At 49.7% G+C, this 21,469-nt stretch overlaps 1 protein-coding gene and 2 long non-coding RNA genes across 5 annotated transcripts in view; 2 read left to right on the forward strand and 1 right to left on the reverse strand.

Moving 5' to 3' along the window:
* Window positions 1-623: 623 nt before the first annotated feature.
* On the reverse strand, window positions 624-2,722 carry LOC129645805 (uncharacterized). Its single transcript, XR_008711499.1, has 3 exons — window positions 2,529-2,722; window positions 2,050-2,249; window positions 624-778 (listed from the first exon to the last, which is right to left on the reverse strand). It is a non-coding gene; the product is annotated as an uncharacterized LOC129645805 (long non-coding RNA).
* LOC129645809 (uncharacterized) lies at window positions 2,260-7,386 on the forward strand. Its single transcript, XR_008711504.1, has 2 exons — window positions 2,260-2,638; window positions 7,009-7,386. It is a non-coding gene; the product is annotated as an uncharacterized LOC129645809 (long non-coding RNA).
* A 997-nt stretch (window positions 7,387-8,383) lies between these two features.
* Window positions 8,384-21,469, forward strand: part of TRAM2 (translocation associated membrane protein 2) — a 69,701-nt gene continuing 56,615 nt past the window's right edge. The window contains exon 1 of one of the 3 annotated variants that reach the window (XM_055571216.1): window positions 8,384-8,618. In XM_055571216.1, the coding sequence (XP_055427191.1) occupies window positions 8,499-8,618 (120 nt within the window). In that variant the 5' untranslated portion in view covers window positions 8,384-8,498. The other 2 variants (XM_055571220.1, XM_055571218.1) reach the window with 2 other exon arrangements.

Below are 21,469 nucleotides of genomic sequence, written 5' to 3' on the forward strand. Positions count from 1 at the left end.
CTGAATGGTGGCACATTCATTAGTCGTCTGGAATAAATCTGTCTCCAGCTGAAGGAGCTGGAAAGAGGAAATAGAGGGCAGTGGTTAGAGCCCTGAGTGGTCAGGAGTCCTGGTTCCCATGTGTTACTCTGCCACTGAGTCACTAGCTGCCACTGGACGAGCTACTTGTTTTTTCTGAGTTACTGCCTGTCTGCCAGAGACTAGTGAGCATGGGATACTGAGACTGGGCTGGGAGCTCCAGGCCAGGAAGGGAGGCCTTGTCCTCGCCCCAACTCACCAGTCTTATGGGCTTTCCTCTCATTGTCTCTAAAAGGAGGGGAGTGGGCTATATAATCTTAAAGGTAGTTTTTAATACCTAGACTCTTAACTCTACATTCTCTTGTACTTAGAATATTTAATAGTGAGCTGGAATTTTTTTTTTTTTAAGACTCTGCTCCTTTACCAAAAAAAAAAACAAAAAACAAACCCAGAAATAATCATGACACATGACATGAAATTAATAATAATAATAAATAACAATGGTATTTTGTACTCTGTCTCACTGTTCTAAATTTTAAAACATAAATAAGAGCTGCAAGTGGTCACACAGAATGATGGAACTAAAGTAATAATTTGTCTCTTCATCTGTAAAATCATTATCATTGTTTATTTCCAATTTGTGGTTCAAATGCAAGCTTCTGTTGCACCAGAGGGTGGAGATCTGGCTGTGCCGGAATTGAGCTCCGCTGATTCCAATCCCGTATGAACTTACTTGAAACAAATGTGAGCATCTGAGAACCTGTAAATTAGGGGCCAGCGGTATATATGAGAGCTAAATTAACTTCACATAGGATGCAATGCTTATTAAAAGATAAGTAATAAAAATGGGCTAAGTTACATATGTATTATTAAAACTCAATAGCAACAACAATTATTTAGAACTTATAGCAAAAGTTTGGGCAAGCAGGAGGTATTTTTACTTCTAAAATTGCTTAGAATTGCCATGGTGATATTAAAAAAAAAAGAAACACCAATTTTTAGTCACTTTTGTCATTTAAATTCTTTTAACTTTGAAATAATTTTAGATTTACAGGAGAGTTGCAAAAATATTATGGATAGTCCTCATAAAACTTTTCACTCAGCTTATATAACTGTGGTCCATTTTTTGAAACAGAAATTAACATTGGTACAATACTATTAACCAAACTACACTCTTTGTTTGGATTTGAGCAATGTTTTCACTAGTGTCCTTTTTTGTTCCGGGTTCAATCCAGGATACCACAGTGCCTTTAAAGGTTTATCATTGTTTTAAAATTCTTTATAGATCATGCAACCCCTTTGTCCCTGCCCCCAGGGCTAACTGCTTCCACTGCCCTGACCTTGGCACACCACTGATTCCACTACACTGCTGTGGGGTACGAGGCAAGAAGATCAGATGGTTCATCATTTGGCAAAAGGTGGTATGGAGTCTGTTTTAATATGCTAGACTCCAAGAGAAACAATACCTCACTTTGTCAAGCTGGAGTTCCATCAGCCAGACACTTCAACAGTGACTGTTAGGTGTGTGACATTTGCAAAATTCATGTGTCTACTGTACAGAAACCAGAAAGCCGGACTCATTTTGGGCAAGAGTGCCATGAGTTCCATAAGGCAAAGAAGCGAAAATATACAGAGTAAAAAACCTTGACAGGGGCTTCCCTGATGGTTCAGTGGTAAAGAATCCGCCTGCCAACGTAGGAGACGTGGATTCAATCCCTGATCCAGGAAGATCCCCCATGCTGTGGAGCAACTAAGACTGTGAGCCACAACTACTGAACCTGTGCTCTAGAGCCCAGGAGCCACAACTAGAGAAAAGCCTGTGCAGCAACGACATCAAAAATAAATAAATCATAATCAAAAGCCCTGACAAAAATTACCATGCAGACGTTTCTGGATGCCTGCTCCATACCAGTCTCCCAGCCCTTTTTTCTTGCCGTCAGTTGTCAGGATCTTCACAGGAGGCTGAAAGTCTCAGCTCCTTTGAGGATGGCTTCCTGGTGAGGTTACTCTAATCATGTCAGTTCCACTCACCTTGCCAATGATTGGATTAAGTATGGACATGTGGTACAATCTGGTCAATGAGGCATGATGGGAAAGTCTGGGGTTTCTGGGGAAGTTTTCTTCACTCTTCAAAATGCCCCTCTCCATCTTGTCTGAATTTTGGGTCTTATTGTATGAAGGATACAATACCTGGTGCTGTTGCAGCCCCTTTGTAACCATGAGGAACAAGTCTGAGACAAAAGCAAAGTGGGAGGACAGTGAGACTCCAGGGTTGGACGAATCACATACACACCTGGGAATGAACTAATTCAGGACTTCTTGTTATGAGGGAAAAGACATTTTCAATTTGCTGGGGATAGTTGTCATACTTGTACTGGCCATGACCACAGCATTTCTCTTTCAGCCATTTATTTGATTAACACTTGATGAGGACACACCATGATATGAGAGTGAATGGCTAGATTCCTGCCTTGAAAGGTGACATCATCCAAAGGGGGTGTAAAACTCACGGACAGATCCACTGGTTGCAGGAGAACTTGCTGCTTCCTGAGAGGAGTGCACAGGTGCCATGGGATGTCTCCAGCCTGAACGCCCTGAAGACAGTTTTGTGAAGGAAGAGGTAATGCCCTTTATCTTGAAGGTTGGCTACTTTTAACAAAGGGACACGGCACAAGGGTCTTATGAAAGGAACAAAGACACAGAAAGCAGAAACTACAGGGTGTGGTCTAGAAAGAGGGGCTACTCCAGTTTAGCTAGGAACCGGTGTTTCAGAAATATCAGTCCCCACTTCCCTGGTGACTCAGATGGTAAAGAATCTTTCTGCAATGAAGGAGATCTGGGTTCAATCCATGGGTCAGGAAGAACCCCTGGAGAAGGAAATGGCAACCCACTCCAGTATTCTTGCCTGGAGAATCCCATGGACAAAGGAGCCTGTGGGCTATAGTCCATGGAGTTGCAAAGAGTCAGACATGACTGGGTAACTAATGCTTTACTATGGGATAGGTGGAGAGAGAGAGATGGCACCCATCTGATCAGTGCCATGCTCTAGGAAGCCTGAAAGGCTCCAGCCTGGGCAGGCAGAGAGGACCCGGTGCTGACCTCTGGTCTGAGTCCTGTTTCAGCAACCTGCTAATTATGTGGCCCTTGGTCATTCATGTGTCTCAGAACAGCTATAAGAAGGGGCTGGTAATCACTGTCTTGCTCCCTTGTGGGGCAACTGTAAGCACAATACAAATGTGAGAGGTTATTATCTCCTCCACCTCCAGGCCTAACTATATATTCACCCATCTTAGGTTGCTGTCCCAGGCTCAGAGGAGTTTCCCTTCTTGCTTTTGTTGTTGGAGCGGCCCTCATGCCTCTTCCTTGGTTTCATCCATGATCTCCCATATTTCTAGTAGTTTATATTTCCTTCTCTCTCTCCTGAGTGTTTCTTCTCTGTCTCCAAACAATGTCAGATCTTAAAAAATAAAGATCCTCCCTTGGATCCTCCAAATCTCCCAAGAACACCATCCATTTTCCTTTTTTTCACCAAACTTCTTAAAAGAATAGACTACTTTCTCATCTCCTTTTCTCATCTCCTACCCAATGTTAACGAAGTCCACTCCAATATCCATTTAAGAGTGGGCCTCAAAACCTCCATACACTGTTGGTGTAGCCAAGACATGGAAGCAACCTAAATGTACATCAACAGATGAATGGATAAAGAAGATGTGATATAGATACACACTGGAATATTGTTGTTCAGTTGTTGTGTCCAAATCTTTGTGACCCCATGGACTGCAGCACACCAGGCTTCCTTGTTCTTCACTATCTCCTGGAGTTTGCTCAAATTCATGTCCATTGAGTCAGGGATGCTATCTAACCATCTCATCCTCTGCTCTTCTTTTCTCCTTTTGCAAACTTCCATCTTTCCCAGCATCAGGGTCTTTTCCAATGAGTCAGCTCTTCACACCAGGTGGTCAAAGTATTCAGCTTCAGCATCAGTCCTTCCAATGAGTATTTAGGGTTGATTTCCTTTAGGATTGACTAGTTTTATCTCCTTGCAGTCCAAAGGACAGACACACAATGGAATATTAACCAGCCATTAAAAAAGAATGGAAGGACTTCCCTGGTGGTCCAGTGGCTAAGAAGACTGCACTTCCACTGCAGGGGCATGCACAAGAATCTGAAATATGTATATAACTGAATCACTTTGCTGTATGCTTAAAACATTGTAAATCAGCTCTACTTCAATTATTTTTTTTTTTTAAAGTAGGCTCTTGAAGACTGTAATGCCTACATCTAGGGGCTTCATTCTCTTCTCATCTTGCCTGGTTTAACCTGTCCTGGTGAAATGCTTATGTTCCAGCTTCCTCCACCCCACCCTTTCCTTTTCCTTCTCCTCTCTTCTCAGGGTTGGGGGTCCCTCAGATTCTGCTGAGTTTGGGCTTTTTCCTCACTCAGCACACTCTCCTGGAACACTTGGTTAACCTCATTGATTCAACAGTCCCCTTGCAGATGAAGCACTGCTGCTGCTGCTGCTGCTCCTGCTAAGTCGCTTCAGTCGTGTTCGACTCTGTGAGACCCCATAGACGGCAGCCCACCAGGCTCCCCCGTCCCTGGGATTCTCCAGGCAAGAACACTGGAGTGGGTTGCCGTTTCCTTCTCCAATGCATGAAAGTGAAAAGTGAAAGGGAAGTCGCTCAGTCGTGTCTGACTCTTCGCGACCCCATGGACTGCAGCCTACCAGGCTCCTCCATCTATGGGATTTTCCAGGCAAAAGTACTGGAGTGGGGTGCCATCGCCTTTTCCTAGAAGAAGCACAAATACCTTTAATTCTGGCTTTCCCTCCCTTAATCCAATCCAATGGTTTCCAACTGACCTGTCAAAGCATCAAGGACCTCTCAGGCTCAGCTTGTGCAAAGTGGAGGCCCACTTTTCCTCTCTTATAACTGTTTTTTTCTCTATTGTTCCATATACATTTTTTTTTAATGGTCCCACTATCATTTAGGTCATTGCCTGGAAAATTCCATGGACAGAGGAGCCTGGTGGGCTACAGTCCATAGGGTCGCAAAAAGTCTGACTCAACTGAGCGACTGAGCATGAGCACCAGAGCCTAAAGTTTTGCTTCCTCCAACTTCTATACATCATCTATTAAAGCAAACACCAAATCCAATGAATTAACCCTTGAAATGTCCCTGAAATCATCCATTGCCTTTTCACTCTTATCACCACTATTGAGAAGGGTTCCTTTTATTTTTTTCTTGACTAGGCTGTTAAAATAGTTTTTCTTGGTCTTCCAGATACCACTCTTTTTAAATAAAAATGATCTTTATATTCCTGATGGTTCTCTCTCTAAAGAGAGATTCAGTTATACTAAAAAAAAAAATTCCCACTGTTTGCAGAGTAAAGTCACAATTCTCTCTCTCTTTTTTAAAATTTTCAGTTTTACTAAGGTATAATTGACAAATAAAATTGTAAGATATTCATGGTGTTTTGATAAATGTATACCTTGAAAGGTACAATTCTTTATCATGGCATTTGAAATGCATTACAATCCAGCTCCATCTTAAGTCTCCAAAATTTATCTCACACTGCTCTTCTGCATTCTCTATTAATAAAATAGAGAATGGAGCTACTGAAGGTCCAGCCTGAACGTCCTCTTCCCAATACCCCAACCAGAACTAAGTTGCCTTTCCTTTGTCCTCATGGGGTACATATTTTAAACTGTTCTTAGAGTCACCATCGTCACACTGAATTGTAATGATGCCTCTGTCTCTTCTAATAGATTGTAAGCTGCAGCATACCTCTTGCTGTATAACAAATGACAACCAGATTCACTGACTTAAAACAGCAGATGTTTATTATTTCACAATTGCTGTGTGTCAGGAATTTGGGAGTGGCTACCTTGCTGGTTTTGGCTAGGGATGTCTCATGAAGTTGGAGTCAAGAGGTCAGCCAGGGCTGCAGTCATCTGAAGGCTTGATCAGAGCTGGAAGATTTGCTCTCAACAGGGCTCATGCAGAAGGTTGGCAAGTTAGCACTGGTTGTTGGCTGGAGGTCCTGGTTCCTGTCCATAGGGACTTCTCCATAAAGCTGCTTGAGTATCCTCACAATATGGCAGCCCACCCCCCCCCACCCCCAGAGCAAGTGATCCAGCACAAGAAAGAAATAAGAAAACCAAAATGCTTTTATGACCATCACTTATTCTGTTTGTTAAAAGCGAGCCACCAAATCCAGCCCACACGCAAGGGGGAGAGGTGTATTAATCACCATCTCTTTTGGGAGAGATAGGGAAGAACTTGAGGACATATTTTAAAACCACCAACAAGGGTTGTCCTATCTTTCTGTCTTCAGTAACTAGCACAGTTTCTGGCACTTGGTAGGTGCTCAGTAGATGTTTCTAGTGGGATAATGTGTGAAGGGGGGAGATATTGGAGTCATTGTAATATGGGTAATTAGTGTGGCCCAGGTGAAGAATGGTGGAGGTGAGAGTTGATGGGAGAGATTCTGAGGTAAGAATTCGTGGGACTCCATGACTGGTTACATGAGAAGGGTTGGGAAGAAATCCATTTGGGGTTGAAGGTGGTCTTGAAACTAGGACTTAAAGATGGTTGTGACAGTTGAAGTAGGCATTCAGGACTTCCTCCTTGGGGTTTCAAAGGTAATGACATATGAATCATACAGCTAAACTTAAGCCCCATGTCTAATTGTTCAGTTATATTTGGAAAGGTTTGGAGTTGGCAGTCATCAATTTGAGCCAGAAGTCATCCCCTATATATCATGTTTCTCATTTATAAATGTGGAGGTTATAGTACCTAACTGTGTACCAGAACTTTCCAACTAAACTCTTGGGAATGTTAAAAGGTTGGCAACATCTCATCTTTTGCAGGAATTCCCACCACCGCATCCTCTAGAAATGGTCATGTTTAAACACAAGGGAACTATCAGATTAAACCATATGAAATGCTGGTATTCCAGTTTTGACTTATAAAGAAATCAATTCCATAGGGTTCAACCTAATAGATATATGTCTGCAGTTTGAAGATTTGAACACCTCTTCACAGATGGAAAATTGAGATGTTCCAGAGTTCTGGATCTTTCTATTCCTGAGACTGAGGTCCAACTAAAAGAAAGGTCAGTCTTGAAGTTAAATTAGGTTTAGCCCAATACAGGCATTACTTTCTCATTTCCTTAAAGTCAGATAAAGGAATTAAAGAACAAAGACTAAATACTGGATTCAAGAAACTTAAGATGGAAAACTTATCTTGGAACTCCAGCTAAGTCCAGATTCAACCCCATTTCCTACACTGTGCCGTTTCTAAGAAATTGTATTTACTTAGAAGTGAAATTGCTGAGGACCTAATAAAAAAGGAACTAGGAATTAAATAGTTCTTTGCTCATTTTTGTATTTTTGTATATCTGGAAGGTGATTAGTTGACTCCTTCATTATTGGTAGGAATAAATCCAATATTTGCCGATATAAATTAATTTATGAAAAATACCTTTTGTCATTTCCAGGAGTACTTCTAAAACTTAATACTGAACAGAAACTTTCAATGTGAAAGTTCTTTCTTCTCTTCTTCAGTGTTTATTCTTCCACTTTTTCAGATTAATACCGAAGATATTTGGGTAAAAGGTGTGAAACTCATTGATAGTGGCACAAAGATCTCAAATGTCAATAGAGCAAAACTGCACGAATTCATCCATTCCTCTCTTTAGAAAGCAAACTCCCCGAGGGCAAGGTCTTCGCCGCATATTCCCAGCATTCTGAACCGTGCCTAACGCTCTCTAGCTCTCAACAAACACTTGGTTATCCGTCCATTCATAATCATCGGTGCAGGGCGCGGGCCATCAAGGAAACCGGCCTGCAGCTTTTCCTTCCTGCGCCCAACCTGCGCTGCTCTCAGCCCCACAGGGTCAGAGCTCGCACCCCCGGAAGAACCCTGGAGGCGCGGCCCACCTCTCGGTGGCCCTGCGGCCCTTCCCTTCCCGTGGAGGAAGGAGCGGTAACCGAGGAGAGAGGGAAACCCGGGCCCACTTCCTGTCCGGGCAGGGCAGGGCGTTCGTGAGCCCCTCGGCTGGAAACTGCAGATTCGCAGCACAGGAGAACGGAGTTGGGTGCGCGAGCCGGGCGAGAAGGACCCGGCCGCGGGTACCGCCCCCAACGGCCCCGGCCCCGCCCCCGCCCCCGCCCCCCCGCGCGTCCCCGGCGGCGGCGAGAGGGTTAAGCGCGCGGGGGGCGGGGCCCGAGCGAGCCGGGCGCGCGGATTGAGGGCCGCGGGCGGCGAGGGGGCTGCGCCGGGGGCGGTTCCGGGCGGCGGGGGCGGGGGCGGGCGGAGGAAGGGGGCGGGCCCCAGAAGTTGTTGGGCGCTGGGCCGGCGGCGGGAGGGCGGGCGAGCGGCGGGCCGGCGGGTGGAGCGGGGCCGGGGCTCGAGAAGTTTGCACGGCGGCTCCTGAGCGCCGGGTGCGGGCCCCGCCGGCCGTGCGCGCCCACTGCCATGGCTTTCCGCCGGCGGACGAAAAGTTACCCGCTCTTCAGCCAGGAGTTCGTCATCCACAACCATGCGGACATCGGCTTCTGCCTGGTGCTCTGCGTCCTTATCGGGCTTATGTTCGAGGTGAGCGACATCGGGGCGGGGAGCGCCCCTCTCGCGCGCCGCCCGGCGTCCCCTGGCGGGTCCCCCGGGGTCTGCGTCTGCGCCCGGGCGCCGGGCCGCCGTGTCGGTCCCCCGCATCGCCCCGGCTTTGTGCACCGTGCGCCCCTCGGCCTCCTAGTAAGCCCAGACACCGCCGCCAGCTCCGCGTCGTGCCCGCCAGCCCTGCCGCCCCCTTGGGTACCCACTGGACCCTGCAGCTCTCTCTGCAGCCCCGACTCTCAACCCTGGCCTCGAACTGACGCGGCTCTGCCACCCTAGCCCGCCCAGCGGAGGTTCCTTTCTGGTGTCCAGGAGCCAAGCCCGGAGACTCCCAGACCCGCAGGCATTGCACAACTCCCCCTTCCTAGCCCTAGCTGCCAGCTCCTCTGGGCTTTTCCAGTGGGAGGGACCCCGGCCCTTTTCTACTTCCCACCTGATTTTCGGGGTCTTTTGCATCCTCAACTTTGGGCCATAGTGGAGGTGTTCGGGGTACGGCCCTAGCCCCATCCCAGCAGTGCCCTTTGCGGTCCTCCTGACACTCTCCTTTTTTTTTTGCTCTTGCCCCGAAGGCCAGTTTTCATGTACCCTGTGATCATAACGTTCTGTGAACTGTTCCTTCACTCCATCTGTGGTAGACCTAGAGCTTCTCCCTGTGACAGGAGCAAGGTGAAGGCGAGGCATACCCTCTGCTTTTAGGAGAAAGGTGATTCTACCATAACTGTGGGGGTAGGGGACAGCTGGGGCAGGCCTCACCGACTTACCGCGAATGGGGTCGGAATCCAAGGGGGCTGATGGGAAGACTCCCTGCTCCAGACAGCCAGAAAAATGTGATAGTCACAAGCAAGGAGAACTGGCGAACAGTGAAGGACTTGCCCTGGTCTGCCTTGTCTCAAGGTGAGTGCAGCTTCATTGGCAGCTTATCTGCATCTCAGGATCGGGCTGGGAAGCTGTAACCATCTATCAGTTGCCTTGGATATGGAGGATTCCTGGTGTGGCTAATTTCCTCTTCCGTGTCCCTCTGTGTCTGGGTTTCCTATCTCCTCTCTCAGGATAAGGAGGGCCCTGCTAGGCAGGGAAGCTGCCCTCAAGGTGGGGATGTGCTTGTGGTGGCTGAGCCAGGGTTGGATGGGTACACGTGTCCTTGGCTGGCCTTCAGGGTCTGTCGGAAGTAACTGGAGACTACTATTGGGGTCTGCAGGCCCACTTTACTCTTCCCTCAACCCCCACAACTCTCGCGGTATATCTGCGGCAAGGGCTTTGTCAGGCCAGGGTCATCTCCTGTGCTGCTGTCTCTGCTTGGTCACTCATCTGATGAAATTAAAAAAAAAACAAAACAGCTGCAGCCTCAGTTTCCCTGTCAGTACAGATTAGTAAAAACCTGTCTTTCTCCCCGGGGGTTATTGTGAGGTTTAATTGAGATCATGTGAGCAGCAAATGCAGTAACAGCATCTCCCAATATAAAAGCAAGTCATTTGCGCCTGAACCTTTATTGTTGGCCATAAAAATAGCCTATGGGATAGAGAATTTGTTTGCTCCAGCAGATGCCCTCAGTATCTCCTTGCTGTCCTTCATTCTGAGAGGCCTCCCAATGCCTTGTCACCAGTCTGGGAGGGTGTGGTTGGAGAGACACACGTGACAGCTGTAGCGTGCACGGCCACATGCCCGCTCTGCAGCTGGTGGGCCTCTGCGGTGTCTCTGGCGTTCATTAAGGGTGGTGACTCTACCTACTCTGTCTTTAATCCAAAAGAGCTGCCGAGCATTTGAGCTCCGGATACCTCCTTCCCTCGCCGCCTGTGGTCTGGTGGAAAGTCCTGTTGGTTAAACGTGGCCGCCTATGGGAGGTAGAAAGCGCCAGGAGTCCTTAATCCCGTGAAGAGGAGGAAAGAAGGCCCAGGGTGGGAAAAACCAGCGAAAAGACTGCCCTGCTCTCCTCCCCGTCTTGGGATTGGACTGGGAAATGTGGAAAGGGCTGTGGCCGAAATGCCTATGTCCGTCCCACCACCGTCTTCCAGGAGAGCCTTAGTCCGGTGGCATCCATGCCTTCAGGCGGGTTGTCTCCTGGGAAAGGTGCACCGAGGTACGATGTGGGTCAGTGTGGGCTGGCCTGGGAGGAGGAGGGCCATGCCCCAACCTCCCTTACAAAGCATGTGTGTTCTGCTGTGCTAGGCACACGGAAGGTCCTCATCGCATCTACCAGCTGATGCTCCATGGAGATAGGTATTTGGGGAGACTCAGGTTTCTAGAACTACCAAATGAGAGTGGAAACAACTCACTGTCTTCTGGGGACCTCCAAGAAACGCATGTGGGCGCCCTCACAGGGGAGACTGTCAGGGACTTACTGCTGTCACTCGGGGCCATCTGGGCTCTCCCCTGGAGGGGTGCTGTGCCTGTGTGTGTAGGTAGGGATGTGGGTCAGGGTGCGGGGGCAGGCCAGCACTTAACACAGCCGGATTGAAGACGGAAGGAGATGGAAAGTGGAGGGGGAGGCAGGGCGAGGGGACTGCCGGCTTTTGGGTTTCTAACTTGGGGCAGGGCTAGGATGCCTTCATTCAGAAGCTGAGTCAGGAAAACTCAATTATAATTCTTCCCACAAAGAGCGAGTATCCTGGCCACTCCCTCCTCTGGGGTCCCCTGCCCAACCTCGGCCAATGAGCTGAGGCCCTCTCCCCACACCCTGGCAGCCACGGCTCTTGCATCCTAACTGGTCTCCACCTCTTCTGTGCCTCACCCCTTCCCCAACTCACTGGTCAGCTCACCAGCATTCAGAAGGGCTCTCGTTCCCCAGCAGGGACCTCGGGACCTTAGTTCTGTCCCCTGGGAGATGCTGACTCCAAGTTCCTTCCCTTGGGATCGCTTCCTTTGGGAACACACGTGAAAGAGTTCCCCTCCCACCTCCATCTGGCTCAGTTTTGAACCCTCCTGAGATTCCTTCTCCCAGTTTTGAGGCTGGGGTAGGGGGACAGGCTCTTCCCCCCTGAGCCCAGGTTTTCTTTCCATCCTGCAGGCTGTTTGGAATAGAGCTGTTCTGTGCAGTCTCGGCACTCGGCTAAAAAATGTCAGGAATGTGGAGCTTTATTTCCCCCTCTCCTTCCCTTCCAGCTCTCTTTCTTGACTCTGCTGGGGAGAGATGGTGCAAGGAGGGGTTTCTACTCCACACTTTGGGTCCGTCAGGCCTGTTAGGTGGAGTCCGGCCCCCGCGGCCTTCAGGGTGTGGGCAGCCAGTGGGGTGTGTGTCCGATTTGAAAGCCGCATTCCCTCCCCTTTCCCTTCCCTTTCCAATGTCCTGTTCCTTCGGTGCCACGTTTCAGACCAAACCAGGCAGGGAAAGAGAGAGGAAAAGGCGCTCATTAGCAATCGGAGAATGAGAACAAGGGGGGCACATCCAGCAGAGACGAGGCGACTTGTATATTACCTCTAAAGTCATTTCGAGACAGAAACTTGTTTGTTGCCCAAGCTCATTTGCAAGCGCTGCCGGTCTGCAGCATGGAAACGGTTCTGAAATTCTGGGCCCATCATTTGAAGGTTGGGTTTCTGATTTGGTCCATGATGACTTTAAATTTGGACTCAGAACTTTGAGGGCAGTGGCTGGCTTTTGCTTTCAAACTGTTTTGGAGACAGATGTAGTAGGGCCACCTTTTCCCCAGGAACTACCTTCTTCCTGGTTGCTGACTGGTTGCCATGGTCAGCTTGTCAGGGTGATGTGTTTGCAGCATATACAGTGGGAGCCGGTTGTGTTACAACCTGGCAGGACATGGGTCCCGTGGCACCAGTCCACATCCTGCCAGGCGTCCCCGTAGGCACCGAACCTGAAGTGAGGCTGCCGGTCCTGCCCCTTAGCATTCATGAGTGCCCTAAGACAGTTCTGCGTCTGTTCTGTTAAGATGAAGAGCTGTGTATACAGCACAGATGTTCATCCATGGGTATGTGTCGCCTCTCTTTGACTAACTCCTAATGTGCTTTTGAAGATGTTCCTCTGCCAGCTTGTATAGTTCCTGACTTACGCGTCTTCCTCTCCTGCCTCTGACGTGGCCCATCAGTGGTGTTCTAAAGAAATGAGTCAGGGGAAGCCGAGAAGGGCTGTCTCTGGAGTGCCCTTGTTCTGTGATTGGATTTCTACCCGCATTTCAGTGATCTGAACAACAGAACAGAGATTTGGAGCTAGTGTTCCTCCTGGTCTACCTAAAGTGTCAAACCCTCTCCTGTGGGATGTAAGGGTACCTCAGTGATCCCTACTTATTCCCTTGGCAAAAATGTGACGGCCAGAAAGGAGGTGTTGATCAGTGAGTGAGTTTTTAATTCTCACCACAGGATAATGTGTAAATGTCTCGCACTGGGCCTGGCATGCAGGCACTCAGTTGATGGTCTCAGCAACCACGCTGGTGGTCTCTGTTACTGGCGTCCCAGTTGGGCGTGTGAGCACACCTTCCGCCATCATGCTGGCCCCGATTTCCATTTAGATATGACCTATTTTTCCGTGAGACCTTTCCCCCGAGTTCTCCAGTACCAGCCGTCTGCCCCAAAGGGGACAATCACAATACCCCAGGTGCCTCTTTCCCCAGAGAACATCAGTTGTCCCTCTTCCATCCATCTTATTGAAAGGTGGGCTGGGGGTACTAGAGGGTCTCAGATATTTGGCTGTCAGCTGCCCTGCCAGCTCCGACCTTGCCACTTCCCTCTCGCCTGCTCTGTGTCTGCACCCTCAGCTGCTGCTTCTCCGGAGCACTGTCCAGCCCAGTCACAACAGAGTGCCTTAGTCCTGCCTGTTTGCAGAGTCCCATGTGTTGCTATGGAGAAAACTTCAGTCTGGCAGGCATGAGCTCCTTTTTTGATCTGCTTCATCGTGGGCAGGGGCCCCAGAAATCACTCTATGGCAGATGTATCCCCCGTTCCCACCCTGATAAATGCCTAAGCTGAAGGGTTGATAAGAGGGGATTAGAGTTCCCAAACTACAGAAGTGCTTTCTAATCAACCAGAGTGCTTTTAGCAGGCCGTGGTGGGAAACTTCACTGATATGATCTCGTAACCTTTTTATCCAGCTCTGTGTATCTGGTGTCTATTGGTACCTAATGGTTAAAGAAAAAGGAGTTAAAAAAAAAGCTGGGGGGAGAAAGCAGTAAAGCTACCACCACGGCTCCTGACACAGCCCTTCTCATTTCACGAGCATGCCTTTATCTCGTATACAGCTTTGACTTGCTCCCTTGTCTCAGGTGTCTCGGGTGGAAAGAAACCCAGCCTAGCTTACTCACAGCTGGGTAACGTTGGGGGTTGACTGTGAGGTTTAAAGAGCTTTGCAAGCGGGTCTCCTGGACCGTGCAGGTTCGCGTAGCTTTCCTGCACGAAGGAACGGAGCCCGGTCATCATGAGTGGGGGCCTGGGAGGCCCCTGGAGGGAATTTGGGGACATGCAGGGTTAGGTGAGGTGCTGCTCTGTGGCTCTCCACCCGAGCCACGTTGCCTCTCGACAGCTTCCCTCATCTGTCTCAAGGGGTTGGCAGCAGTCTCCATCTGTGAAATGCTTTACTGGCCTCACCCTGTAATCTGGATGGTTTATGGGGGTTGTCATACCCATCCAGAGCCTGGCTTCTAGAGCAGAGACTTGGCCAAGGACCATCCTCTCCGAGTCAGAGCCAAGACAAGAAGTCAGCCCCGTCTGGCTCACACTTAGAGCTCAGCCCTGATGCTTCCATGAATGGGGCGTCTACGGAATGTAGCCAAGGGCTGCTTTATTTTTCTTTGTCTGAGTGGAATCCGTTTATTACCTGGAAGTAATGTCTGGGGGTCATTGTTCCATGTGGAGACTTTTCGTCCTGGAACAGTCATTGCAATTTGCGAATCCCTGATAGAGACTCCAGAGAGTAACCCGAATATGTGTGTCATATGTGACCAAGGGTGAGTGGGCAGAAGCTTTACCTCCTGTTAAAGTCACTGCCTGCTCTTGGTCCACATCTGCATGAGAATTGTTGCCTCTGGCGGTGATATCTTCATTGACCTTTTCATCAAGTTAATTCCGTGGTCACCGCTCAAGACACAGCTTTTTTTCATGTTTTACAAGCCCAGGGGCTAAAGGAAAACCTAGACGTCATCTACTACGTTCATAGAAGGGGAAAACAAGACCCCAGAGGTTGAGTGATTTGCCCAGGACGATTGAGTGAATTTCTGGCAAACTCGGGGCTTGAACCCACATCATCTAACTCAGGTCCAGTGTGTTTTTACAATTCTGCTCACTGGCTTTCCAGATGCTGCCTTTGAATGCAACTGTGGGTGCAGAAGCCTTGAGACTGATAGATCTTTCTTCAGTGTGCTGCATGCATTTATTTGGCAGCTCTTTGCTGACTGAGTGCCTGCTGTATGCCTGTGTGGAGCTCTGGGGACAAATGTGAACATGGTGACCTCCTCTCCAAGGAGGTCATGACATGGTAGCTTGAAGCTGATAGTCTGTTTTGCAGGTAGAAGTAAGATCTTGAATTTGATGACAGCGGCAGGTGCAGCTTACAGAGTTACAGATGGCTGGGCCTCACCATCAAGCCATTGCCATTGGCGGAAGAGCAGATTTATTGAATAGAGCCCCAACACCCTGAGCAGAGGACAAGTGTGGCGGTGACTCCTAGGCATTGTGTATGACACAGCTTCGTGGATGAGTGAACTGACCGAAGGCGGGGTGTGTGTGTGCGTGCATGCAGGTGTGATTTCTGGTACACGGAGGCCTTCATTGGTTGGAGCTTTGGTTGAGGTTTGAAGAACTCCTCCATATGGTTTCTTAAGATTTTCAACATCAAACCCCAACATGATTTGAGTTGGTAGGGGTGAGAAAGACGTCATCCCCAGAGCCTCAGTTGTCCTACCTCTGAAGAGGGTTTCTTTTCCTTTTTTGGGCTGCACTGGGCTTTTGTCACGGCCCTCAGACTTCGTCTTGCGGCGAGCGGGGCTGCTCTCTAGTGGTGATGCGCAGGCTTCTCCTTGCAGTGGGTTCTCTTACTGCAGAGCACGGGCTCTAGAGTGAGTGGAGCTTTAGTAGTTGTGACTCTTGGGCTCTAGGGCATGGACTCAGTAACTGTGGTGCTTGATGGGCAAGGAGTAACTGTCGATATGGATTTTGTGACTACTGTTTGAAAGAGGCTGACGGGGGACCTGGGAAGAGCAAGAGGCCACTGTCCTGGGCAGAATGGCCAGCGTCTGCCCTGCCCGCCCAGCGTTCATCACACGGGTGCTCAGGGTGGTCCTGGGCCCTGGGCTGGAGCGTGTGTGCATATTCAGTGATATGCCACATACACACATGCGCGCGCACACACACACACACACACACCTGTGGCCTCTTAATTTCACATCAGTGGGGTGAACCTAGAGTCTGAAGCCACCCTAACCCCACACCCACAGCAGTGTTCTTAAGGCGTTGCCGGCCAGCTGGTAGGGTCCCACTCCATCTGCAAGGCCTCTTCAGCTCCTCTGACCACGGGCGTGCTTTCTGCCTCGAGATTATGAGAGCGAGTTAATTAAAGGGGTGGAGAGATGTTGTAAAGGAGAGGCATCAGCACTTGGTGACATCCTTCTGAAGCCTAGTTTCGAGGAGGGATTATCCGTTCCGGTTAGCATTTGAGCTGTCAGAGTTGTGGGCTCAGCCAACACAGGCCTCACATGTGCCGTCCAGTAGGCAGCCACACGCCACACCCGGCTGTCTCAGTGTAAACTCATCAAGATGATACAAAAGGTTCAGTTGCTCAGCCACACTGGCCACATTTCGAGAAAGTTCTGTTGGACATGCTGGTCTCCGTGTAGCTTTCTGAGAATTTGGTTGTTGTGGTTTTTGTTTGTGTAGTAATGTAAAATGGGGGGTCTTTAAGGTGCGGTTCTGTTAAGGACTGTCAGAGGCATGAATTATGGGGCTGAGGTCGTGGGCCTGGAGCCACATGGCCTGAGTCTGAATCCTGGTTTTCCCTGTCCTAGCAGCATCATCGCTAGATTATTTCATCGCTCCATGCCTCAGCTTCCTCATCTGGAAAATGGGGGTAACACTATGTCTGATGGTCGTTGGGAGGATTAGAAACATCAACACAAAAGATGAAATGTTGATACAGCCACAGCGCTTAGAAGATGGCTTGGTGCAGGGCATCAGCTGAGTGCATGTGCCCCGTTGTTTATGTTGCTCTCAGGAGGTGTTGGAGAGATGTCTTGACTTGTAGGGCTCCCCTTTGCGGCTCCCTCGGCATTTGGAATGCAGCTGGGAACAGGGTGTCCGGGGAGGTCAGCCCTGTGCCCTGTTCTGCGACCACCACACCGGGTAGTCACTCAGGTCCTTGTCCAGCCGCCTGCACTCACTTCACATACAGTTATAGGAGGCGTGGGTATGTGATCCAAGGTTACAGGAGAAAGAACAGGTTCAGATGGAGCAGTGGCTGGGCAGATAGACAACCGTGGGCAGCTAGGTGGTGGCTGCCAGCCTGAGACTTTCTCCTGGAGGTACTGGGGGCCTTTGAAGAGCTTTGGAAGGGCAGTGACCTGAGACTCCGTCCTCTGCTCTGCTGATCCCTGGGGGATGAGGTTGGAGATGAGGAGTCTGATCAGAAGGCTGTGGCAGGGACTCCCCAGGAGAACTCCTCCTACCTCCTAATACAATTTCAGTCTCCACCCCAACTGGGAAGTACGCCCTGGGCCCCCACTTTCCCTGGGACCCCCACATCTGAACTTTCTGGTGTCCACTCAGAGACTCTCCCTGTCCAACCGGTGTGGCAGACACTCTCTGTGACCAGGCGGTTGTGTGGGACCCGCTGTGACCTGGCTGCCCCGGTGCAGAGTTGCCCTTGAACGCGAGTGTTGCTCTGAGCCACTGTCTGCTGCTGCCTTTGTGTGACCTTATCACTGAAGTGTCCTTCAGACTTACTCAGACAGTATGTTTTGTGTCTAATGCGATTTCTAATTTTTTAAGAAGTCAGGCCTCAGCCAGATGGAACATCTTCACCCCCCTCCCCTTTTTTTCTCGCTACATAAGCCATGAAGGGGCTTATGTTCAAGTACAGCAGCCTGACCCAGGGAAGCAGGGTTTGTTCCAGTGTCAGAGGAGGTGGAGGGCGGGGGAGCCCTTTGGGGAGGTTTCCTGGGGTTGGGGGATGGGGGTTGACTGGGGAGGGGAGGAGAGAGGCTCGGCCTGTGCACAGCTTCGTTTTGTTCACGAAGTTGCTTCGCTCACTGTACATAAGGGGCTGTCTGCTCTCCGTCTGTCAGGCGGTGGGTGCTGATGGATGTCAGTCATCATCTTTGACATGTGTCTTCCATCTCTGTGCTGGTGCCAGGCTCCTGGAGACAAAACGAGGGGATCGGGCCCTTGTCTGACCTCTCACACCCCAGTGGAACCATGGGGGTCTTCTTCCCGAGGCCCGTAGGTGATCACCCGTCATCTTAACAGCCCTGGCCCCACTGCCTGTGATTTACGTGGTCTACAGCAGAGGGAGGTAAAGCAAGTGCATCTGTCGGAACAGACCCCTGTGGTCACTGGCCCACGTCTGGTCTCTTAGTCCCACCGGCTGACCTTCTGAGCTGCCCCGCATCCCTGCTCACCCTTACTGCTCCTCGACCTTTGCTCATGCCCTGGGCGTCTCCCCCCTGAACGGCGACAGTGAGTCCCAGCTTGGTCCTCGGCCTCCTGTCTGGCCTCCTCTGTGGTCCCTTCTCCATGGATGTCGTCTGGCTCAGAGCTGGGTCTGGGTCTCCCTCCCTTCCAGGCCTCTGGTGGTGCCCACCTGAAGTCTGAGGAGCCCAGTGTGGCGTTCCAGGTCCCCCTGGAGTCTGACCAGCCTTTGTCCTCCAAGCTCAGCCTGCTCCTGCCCTGACCCCTCATCGCAAACCACCCTGGTGCTTCCTGAACATTCCTCTTTCCTGCCTCCTGCTTTGTGTATGCAGCCCTCCCCCATCCCCTGTCTCCCGTTTTGTTGACTGACTCTAGCTTCTCCCTAGACGTCACCTCCTGTGTCACCTCCCATGTCGCACCGGCACCACCTGCTCTGAACACTCTCGCAGCCTCTAACGGTTCACGCCTCCTCACTGCCAGCCTCGGCCTTTCTCATCTGTTCATTCAGCCCGACTCAGGCCGGGCGTGTGCTCTCTGCCAAGTGGGTCACAGATGGAAAGGTGAAGGTCCTGCTGTCACAAGGGCCCGGAGTCCTGTGGGAGGGGGCAGTATCCTTGGTGCTCTTGTGTGCAAAGGTACAGAGTGAGTCACTGTAAACAGGAGATGTGTGTGCTGGGCCTCAAGGCCCAAGGGGTGCTGGCCAGGCAGATGGGCCTGGGAGAAGGTAGGTGTTCCAGGCAGAGAGAGGCTGTGTGGAAAGGACAGAGAGGTTAGGGAGTGGGAAGAGGCTCTGTGTTGCCAAAGTCGGGGAGGTGGCTCAGGAAGGAAGTTATGGAAGATGAGTCTGCACTGGTCTCAGGGCCGTGGACACCCAGCGTTTGGATTTGCTCCTCGGCTTAGGGAACAGGGAGCCATTGCTTGAGTCCATTTCAATAATACTAAAAAACATTTGTATATGCAAAGGCAAAATCCGGAAAAATCATAGCAGACTGTCAACATCGATTATGTCTGTCCCAGGTAGCTCATGGAAGACTTTAGTTTTCAGTGTTATATCTTTCCCTTAATTTTTTTTTCTAACAGTAGATGTATGTAGCTTTTAAATTCATCTAACTCCTCTCAGTTCTGTTTTGGAAAAAAAGAAACTTGAGATAAGAATTCTATCTGAATCACTAGATATCAGTGTAGGAAATAGTGCTAGATATCAGCTGATAACTAAATGCTGAATATACTTGTGGTGAATACAGTGGTTTTACCCACTGTGTAAGCCTGGAGTTGAGAAAGCTTTTAGATTCCAGCAAGGGAAGTTTCGTCAGAAGAGTGGGACTTGGCTGGAGCCTCAGAGGATGCTGACGTTCATGTAGCACTTTACAGCTTGTGGGGTCAAAGGACAAAATGTGCTGAGTGCTGACCTCATGCCAAGCACTGCTGGGAGCACCTTCCTTGGGTCCCGTTTTCCCTCCCTCCAAGCCACCCTTAGGGTGGATACTGTGGTTGCTCCCATAGTACAGATGAGGGAACTGAGGTCTGCAAAGAGCAGGGAGCCTAACCAGCCTTCCATTGGTCAAGAGGCCAGAGCCAGGATCGACAGCCCACCTGTCTGACTTCAGAGCCCGAGTCCTGACTCCATTTTAAAGAGAAGAAAACTGAGGCCAAGGGAATTCACATAACTTGCCTGAGGTCACACAGCTAGTAAATTGGGGAGCCAGGTATACACTCAGGATATTCTAAATAATCCGTCTACTCACACTGATATTTCCTGATTCGAGTTCCAGGATGTTGGAATCCCTGGCATGGTGCCAGGAGGCTGGAAGTTTCTGGGTCAGAGGGGTACATGAAACTCTTCCTACCAGGCCCCCTTCCTTGGAGATTCATGCACCACATAAACTTATCAAAGTAGAGGAACATCTCAGATCTACTGGCCCTCCCTTTCCAGTAGGATTTAGTAACATCCACAGGTTTACTTGGGCTTCCCTGGTGGCTCAGTGGTCAAGAATCTGTCTACCGAGACACAGGAGATGAGGGCTCGATCCCTGAGTGGGGGAAGATCCCTTGGAGGAGGAAGTGGCAACCCGCTCCAGTATTCTTGCCTGGGAAATCCCATGGACAGAGGGAGCCTGGCAGGCTGCAGTCCGCGGGCTCGCATAGTTGGGCACAGCAGAGCCACTGAGCACGCACACACAGGCCTGCTCTGTAGACTGCCACCCTCCCGTCCTGTTGGAAGGAGCTGGGAGTGAAGCAGGTGTGTGGACCGCTCGCACTCCTGTGACCAGTGGAGTGCCGGCTCTCAGGTCTGGGGTTGAAAGTGTGTAGGGAAGAGTCTGGTTTCTTGGATGGATGTGGGGCTTTGTCTCTGACCCCTTACACGTTTATTGACTCTTCCTGCTTTAGGATACCTGGAAGGGCCTACTGAGTGTCCCGTTTGCCACCTCTGTGACATTTTGTTTCAGTAAATCATGGTTCACTGTTAATTGTTACCTTATTAAACCCACCCCATACTTGTTAAACTCAAATTATTCAATGCACACAATGCCACACTTCATACAATGGATATTAGAAGCATCTGAGTGTCACCGCCTTTTATTTTTCTGTGATACGTGTTATTTTTTTTTTAATTGTGGTAAAATATACATAACATGGGCTTCCCTGGTGGCTCAGAGGTTAAAGCATTTGCCTGCAATGCAGAGACCTGGGTTAAATCCCTGGGTCGGGAAGATCCCCTGGAGAAGGAAATGGCAACCCATCCAGTATTCTTGCCTGGAGAATCCCATGGAGGGAGGAGGCTGGTGGGCTACAGTCCATGGGGTTGCAAAGAGTCGGACATGACTGAGCGACTTCACTTTCACTATACATAACATACTAGTTAGTATCTTACCATTTACAATTTTTAATTTTTTAAATTGAATGAAAGGTTCTTTAAATTCCATAGTCCTTTACAATTTTCAGAAGTTTCACACACATGACTTCATATAATCCCATAGCCCTTTTACCCCCGTACCCTGGTATTACCATTTAAGTGTACAGTTCTGTAGCATTAAGGACATTCCCATTGTTATACAACCATCACCAGAACTCTTTTAAATTTGTCATTGTTGTTTATTTGTTGTTTAGTTGCTAAGTTGTGTCCGACTCTTGAGACCCCATGGACTGTATAGCCCGCCAGGCTCCTCTGTCCATGGGATCTCCCAGGCAAGAATACTGGAGTGGATTGCCATTTTCTCTTCCAGGGGATCTTCCTGATCTGGGATCTCCCTGGCCTGGGTCAAACCCAGGTGTTC

Source organism: Bubalus kerabau, chromosome 3, assembly GCF_029407905.1.
Source record: "Bubalus kerabau isolate K-KA32 ecotype Philippines breed swamp buffalo chromosome 3, PCC_UOA_SB_1v2, whole genome shotgun sequence".
Taxonomy (NCBI): Eukaryota; Metazoa; Chordata; class Mammalia; order Artiodactyla; family Bovidae; genus Bubalus; species Bubalus kerabau.